Source organism: Electrophorus electricus, chromosome 14 (genome assembly GCF_041902795.1).
Source record: "Electrophorus electricus isolate QZ-2024a chromosome 14, ASM4190279v1, whole genome shotgun sequence".
Taxonomy (NCBI): Eukaryota; Metazoa; Chordata; class Actinopteri; order Gymnotiformes; family Gymnotidae; genus Electrophorus; species Electrophorus electricus.
The window spans coordinates 15,798,906-15,806,218 of NC_137510.1; the positions used below are offsets into that span (position 1 = coordinate 15,798,906).

At 36.4% G+C, this 7,313-nt stretch overlaps 1 protein-coding gene across 3 annotated transcripts; it reads left to right on the forward strand.

The window, feature by feature from the left end:
- The first annotated feature begins 310 nt into the window (after positions 1-310).
- Positions 311-2,516, forward strand: gpn2 (GPN-loop GTPase 2). Of its 3 annotated transcripts, none has more exons than XR_014116904.1 (5): positions 312-1,033; positions 1,145-1,301; positions 1,770-1,930; positions 2,029-2,266; positions 2,370-2,516. XR_014116904.1 is itself a non-coding variant. In XM_027001547.3 (5 exons), exons 1-5 carry the CDS (start codon positions 617-619, stop codon positions 2,440-2,442), a joined length of 939 nt encoding a protein of 312 aa, XP_026857348.1. In that variant the 5' UTR covers positions 313-616; the 3' UTR covers positions 2,443-2,516. The 3 variants fall into 3 exon arrangements, 2 of the variants coding, with proteins under 2 accessions (XP_081552380.1, XP_026857348.1); XM_027001547.3 differs by having other exon boundaries at positions 313-1,033; positions 2,029-2,159; XM_081696254.1 differs by lacking the exon at positions 2,370-2,516 and having other exon boundaries at positions 311-1,033; positions 1,770-1,934; positions 2,029-2,159.
- The last annotated feature ends 4,797 nt before the right edge of the window (positions 2,517-7,313 follow it).

The following is a 7,313-nucleotide window of genomic DNA, read 5'->3' on the forward strand; positions in this document are numbered from 1 at the left end:
TGTTAATGTCTCCATTCTAAATGGCCACACAGGTTTAAATCTTGAGTACAACTGCAGTTTAAGATTATTCTGTGATTTAGGTGCTGTTCATTTTCATTGTTCATGACTCAGGCTAAAATAAAGCTAGCCTATTTCCAGAGGTGAACTTTAACATGTATGACCAACGTTGTTTAATACCTCTGCATTACCTACTTACGTACAGTTCTTATATACACTTCCTATCATTTAACTTTAATTTAAGTCAGAATTCATGTCCAATATATCGGCCCTTTTAAGGGGACTTTTAATTTAATGCCGAGTAATGACCCGGATGTAATCTTTGTTGCGTTTACTCATGTTGTAACTGTTGAAAGTGATAGCCAGCTAGCTGGTATCTTGGTTTATCGTCGTTATATGTTTCTTTTTTCTTTTTAGTTAACTTCATTGTGAAGTGAGCTTGCTATTCTTCGCGGCCGATATTTGATATTGTAATGTTTCACAAATGCTGAATAGATTCGTGTTCGTTGTTTGTAAAGCGCCTTAATGTTTCTAATGACACGTTTTTTTCCGTGAACTCTATAAATGTGTGAATTAGTTTTTAGATTTCTTCTGTGTGATTGTGAATCTACGGTTTAGCATGTGCTCTCGACGGCCACAGTCATCTCTGTGCTTTGGTCAAGTTGTTATTGGGCCACCCGGCTCAGGTAAAACAACCTACTGCCGTGGCGTGCAAGAGTTCTTGAACCATCTTGGACGTAAAGTTGTAGTGATAAACCTCGACCCTGCAAACGAAAAACTTCCATACCAGTGTGCAGTGGACATATCGGAGCTTGTTACCCTTGATGATGTGATGGAGGGTCTGAAACTAGGTCCTAATGGTGGCCTTATTTATTGTATGGAATACTTAACGACCAATTTGGACTGGTTAGAGAGTAAACTGAATGAACATCGTGACTGCTATTTCCTTTTCGACTGTCCTGGTCAGGTGGAGCTTTATACTCACCATAGCTCAATCAGAAGTATATTTGCCCAGCTAACAAAATGGAATTTCAGGGTGAGTATCTAGTGACATTTATGCTGCTCAGGTAAATCTCCTAATCAGTGTGTTAAAATATGTAACAAAATCATTGATAGATAGTTCACTGGCTCTCATTCATGTCTCTAGTTGACTGCAGTGCATCTGGTGGACTCTCATTACTGTGCTGATCCAGCAAAGTTCATATCTGTGCTCTGCACATCCCTGTCCACTATGCTTCATGTAGAACTGCCTCATGTCAATGTTCTCTCCAAGATGGATCTTATTGAGCAGTATGGAAAGCTTGGTGAGTAAACGTCTGATCTAATGAAATATGGAATTGCATTTTGTGTGCCAACATGGGAATAGTTAATGGCAGCATGATTTAAAACAGTCTGATTTGGTAAATCTATTTATAGAGATAGAAGCTAGGCCCTCAACATTTGAGGGATTGTGTGGATCTGCACGTGTTGAATGTTGATTATATGGTAATTAAAAAATTATAGACATGATTCTTCTGGTTGCCGCCAATCTATAGCCATACATCTACGAATGTGACATGATCGATATAACTCCACCTGCTATCTTCAGCCTTAGCCTATATCAAAGCAATTGGACTAGGTCACATTACTCACAGTTCTCATAGTAATGTTTACTATACTTTTAGCAGGAATATCATAATCTTGTTACCTTTGAACAGCATGTACTTCCTAAAGGAGGATTTTGTGAGCCAGCTTAATCAAATGTCTGTTTCCTGCTTTATTAAACTTCAAAGCCTTCAACCTTGATTTCTACACGGAAGTTATGGACCTGTCATACTTAGTGGAACATCTAGCATTTGACCCATTTTTTAAGAAGTTCCACCATCTAAACAAAAAGCTGGCTGAGGTGATTCAGGACTACAGTCTGGTGTCCTTCGTGCCTCTCAATGTGCAGGCAGGTGCTCTCCTTCTCTTTCTCTCTTCCACTGATTCAGTAGCATGAGGACTGGCAGACAAAAGGTTAAATTATAACCCTTGACTTTTTCACAACAGGACAAGGGAAGCATGATGCAAGTCCTGCGCACAGTGGACAAGGCAAACGGCTACTGTTTTGGTGACTTGGAGGAAAGGAATCTGCAGGCCATGATGTCTGCTGCTGTCGGTGCAGATTTTCAGTTCAACTCGTATCCTTATTAGATAAGCTATTGTTTTGACATTTTGTATGGTGTTTTTTTTCCCCTCCTTTGCTTAACTGATTACATTTCCTGCAGTTCATTTGGGGTCGGGGATGGTATGCACTTTATTTTTTTTAAGTCAAAACACATTTCCGTAGAGTTGTTAATACACTTTTATAGCCAAAACATCTTTATAGTTTTCTTAATGATTTATTCCAGAACCCTTGGGGTACAAGAGAGATATGTGGAATCCAACAAAAAGACTTTGGAAGAAGAGGTCATGGAATTGTAATTGTGTCTGTATGGAGAACAAAAACTTGTCTTGGTACCAGAAAGATGCCCAATAAAGGACCCGTTCTGATAACACTTTAGCTGTTTGTAAATATTTACACTTTTATTTGCTGTTTAAAATGCATTCATAGGTCACTCAGGATGCTAGCCACAAGGCTTATATAACATAATAAAATGCTTTTTTTGTTTATTTTCATGTTTTATGGCTCATTTTCAAACACTTATGGAAGGGGTGAGATTAAAAGGTATATATGGTAAAATTATAAATATATAAACAAGATAGCTATAGCCTTTAAGCATTGTGAAATTCTAAGGTGGGTTGCCAACTAGGTTAGCCAAATGATAAAAATTCTCCACAAAAAAAATGTTTATTATTTCAACAAAAAAACAAATTCTGCTGCCCAACCCTATGGTACTCTTTATAACAGATTTTTAAAAGCCATTCATCAATTCTTTTAAGAACACTTGCAGGCATTTATAGTCACAAGGAATTCTTGCTACGGACAGTTTCATTTTAACAGCCGTATGAGTAATATGATTGCTGCAGTTAACACATTTTCAATAGCTGTGTCCCTTTGCATCAGCAGTCATCAGTGAGCTAGTTAAGTGAGGCTTTTATCTCAACTACAGGCTCTCTCTCGCCTCATATTTGAGTCCGTAAAAAATGAAATGGGCCAACGGAGAGGGGAAAAAATGGCAAAGACGCACGATGTTCACCCATTGTGGAAGTGAGGTTTTACCGCGGTTAAGGACAAAACTTTGTGTTATAGCCTAGTAGTTTGACAGACAGGTCACATGGGGCACTATCACTCAACCATGCATACGACGTTCAATGACATATCCTCCGAAAAGTCGATTTTAACAAGCATAAATGAATGTTGCTTAACATTTGGGTTGGTAGCTCTTTATTATGGACTGATTTCTAAAGGACATCTTATTCTTAAAGAGGCTGGTGACCACAGTTGTAAAGAATACTTTCTATAAAGGTCTGTTTTGTGGTGGGCGTAATGTAAGCCCTTATAAAGTTTAGCTACCAGAGGGCGCTGTCAGACCAAATACGTTTGTGCAAAGACTGGGTCGACAGGATGTAGAGATGTATAGTTATTTTAGGTAGATCCATAGAAATTCTAGGATATATGATTTATAGTGTGCTCTGAATTAAAGGCTCAATGGATCGTGTTTCTGAGCGTCTGAAACATCAGTCAGTGGTCAAATGTTGTATGCGTTGCTAGGCTGTAGCTTTCCTGTTTGTGTGTGTGTGTGTGTGCAAAATGTATACATATACCTACTGTCTGAACCTATGACAGTTCCTCAAGTTAGTACGTGGCCTTGCATACTTGGAATACGGTGTTCATTCCAATTTCTCGCAGACTGAGCACTGCAACTGGGACACCTTCCCTATCATATGTAGCCTGGACCTTGGAAAGGCCCTATCACAAGCGGAATAACACAGGAATGCATTGTACACGCGAGGGAGAGATGACAACTATGTTACATAGTGCCTTTTGGTTTTAGAACTTGCCTTTTCGTTTTTTATGTTTAAAGGTTCGTGCTTTTTAAGCTGTTCTTATCGAGTCGGGGTACTCTGTAAACCTCTGTCACGCTGTACATTATTAAAGCTTTTGCGCAAATAATCACCTTAACGCATACTTGTGTGATTCGCGGAAGTATTTGTGGGACTAAAGAGTTGTGCTTCGCTTCTTAGCGCACTCTGTGCATCTGAGTCTTGGTAAAACACGTAGTGGAGCAGAGTGGTAATGGAATCCAAACAGTAGTTACATTGCTTAAACATTATAGTACCTTAATGAAATGCCAGACGACTTTTGTGTATTAACACGGATATGTACAAAGATGTATTAACCGACTTTATAGGCCTAGTTTAAAGAAATGGCAAAACAACAACATTATTTCTATCAGGATTGCACAAAATTCTCTGAGAGAAAAGGTGTTTATCCTTCTTCTAAAGATGTAATATATTATTTATTATTTAGAACATTGCTTATACCATTGCATTTTAGGAGTGGTTGAATGAAACAGCTCATATTTGACAACTATACATATGCATATTTACAATTTGAACTTCTTGCTGTGACTACTCCATATGTATTAGTCCTATACACCATAGACTGTTGTTTAGTCATAGTTATCACATTGTTGGCAATAATATCACTGCATTATACAAACATGTCCTCTAAGAAATCACTTTTTTTGTGTGTGACTAATCTCAGATGTTCCACATAAGTAGGTGTTGATGAATCACAGCATTCACGTGATACAACAAACCTAAATAATTTTGTTAAATATAATTTAGGACAATCAGCTATCTAGACATTTTACAAATGGATAGGTTTTGTAATAGCAAAAATAATTACAATGGTTTGTTTGTGTCATTCTCTATACATATGTAAAAAGAGCTAAAATAGATATCTGCATGCATTTAAAAGTCGAACTTAGATATGTAGAAGTCAGTTATGTACAATAAATAGTTTAACCTTGTACAGCTTTTCTACAAATTCTACATTTTCTTAATAGATTAATTTAGTCACTTAACATATTTCCGAGAGGATTAAATACAGTAGGGTACAGATGGGTACCCATGCATGGACAACAACATAGCTAACTGTGGACAACAACATCTATATATATATATATATATATATATATATATATATATATATATATATATATATATATATGCGCCCTGTAAAACCACATCTTAGACTTAGTTTGGGCCTTACATGTTTTTCTGGTTACAATGTGTTTGGTCCCTAATCTTAGCCACAGCTCTAAGATATCACTGATGATGATTATTGTAAAAGCAAGTTCTGCAACGAGTGTCAAGTTTAGATGTGACTAAAGCAGGTAGGACATGACTAAAAAATACTAAATTGCTGTGGCTATGCATACCAGCTATTGTCTCAATCCAGAATCCAGTTCACATTTTAGCAAGATCTACACAGTAAAAACAGAGGCCAGACAGGCAGAAGGAGTTAGCAATGTGAAATTTGTTTCTGCTATTATAGGCTTAGGAAGGCACTAGTTTAACAAATAGTGCTGTTGTCGTTTTTATTTTTGATTGAATTTTACTGTGCTTTCTATACACACACACACACACACACACACACACACACACACACACACACATATATATATATATATATATATATATATATATATATATATATATATATATATATATATATATCTCCAAGATTTATTTTCTCTTTTCTCTTTTAAATATATTATGCTGTAATAATATATTGTAAATTAAGAGAATATTTGTGCTCATAAAATAAGCATTAGGCTGATAATGTAGTGTGAAAATAACATCCAAACATATCCAGATATTATTGTTTTAAATGATTATATATTAGCTAGAAATATATATTATTTTAGAGAACTATTTAGGCCTGTAAAATGATAGTGTTCTCATGTTTTTTTTTTTACAGGTTTGTTGTGTGTGTTAGGGGGTGGTTGGGAAAGGGGTGTGTTCACGCATGCACATTTATCCTTCGCAACTATGGCTCCCCAGAGCGCTCCTTCTTTGCTTAGCACACTTCAGCGAATGAGTCTGTGTGTGTGACTGCTGCCCAGCAACCTGCTGGCCAAGGCCCAACTTCCCTGCGTCTGCTCTGGTTACTTTGTGGATTCCCATGTGGGGGTGTGCCTGAAAGCAAGCGATTGAATGAACCACTGATTGAATGGTGCGCTCCACAGAGCAGTCTCTTCCCTCTGCCTTGGGTCTAGTTTGTGTGTTGCCTATTGGCATATTTAGGATCATGGGAGAGTTTGGCGTATGAAGTTTACATGTTATACCATATATTCTGAGAGTTCTTTAACTAGTGGTTACTTTTTTCAAAGTTTTTGTTTTATTACCTTTACATATATCTCTCATAAATTATTAGGAATCAGCATTCAAGGTTTTCTAACTCATGAAGTATAACAGAAAACAGGACTGTTTCTGATTTTGACCTAAACAAATCCTTTAATATGCTTTTAATTTCATTTGTCATATATGGCATATTATTACTGTATTGTATTTAGAATTTGGAAGATTAAATTTCACTGTTAAATCAGCACCAGTGTTACTACAACAATCCAGAAGAGATATGTTGGTTTAATACTTAAAATAATGCATTCTTTAATTGCATTAACATTGTATAAATAAGAAAAATGTTGGTTTTTTTGAAAAAATAGAAATAAAACGAAGTTTGTGTATTGAATTGCATAGTTGCTTTTACACTACACCAAAAATTGTATTTATTAACATTGGATTGTGACCAGAACTTGGATTAAAAGAAAAAAAAAATTTATTTGTTGTATCTAAAAATAATTTGTTATTCAATTAAAGTGTCAGGATGCAAGAGTAGAATTATCTGTAGCAAGCTTTTTTTTATGGTATAGAATAATATTTGCTCACATTTCAAATTAAACCTAGCTCCCTTCTGCAGTTACAGGTCTTCTGCAACTAAAGTTAATTATCTATGGTTGAACAAATTTACAGGAAAATAGGTTTTTAGAAATGATTGCAATTATGTGTTTAAATAGGACCAAGAAATATTTTACTGTATTGTTATATAGCTGTGAAAAGTATTCAGATATATAAAAGTACAAATTCAATTCCTAAAGCCTATCCTCAAATGTAGCTTTAAAATAGCTGTGTAAGATCTCCCTATTTCATAGAGCACAGCTAGAGTAGGCCAGCACTAGGCTGCTAGCAGCACTGCACTGCATTAAGGCTGTTCTATGCTGCCCATCCCCCATGCTCACTACCAGAGTTGTGCTTCTTTTTCAGCCAGCAAGGCTTCAGCTAGAGAGGCAGGCAGAGAGGGGAGAGACGAGGGGGGTGGGGAGATGTGAGGACATGAGACC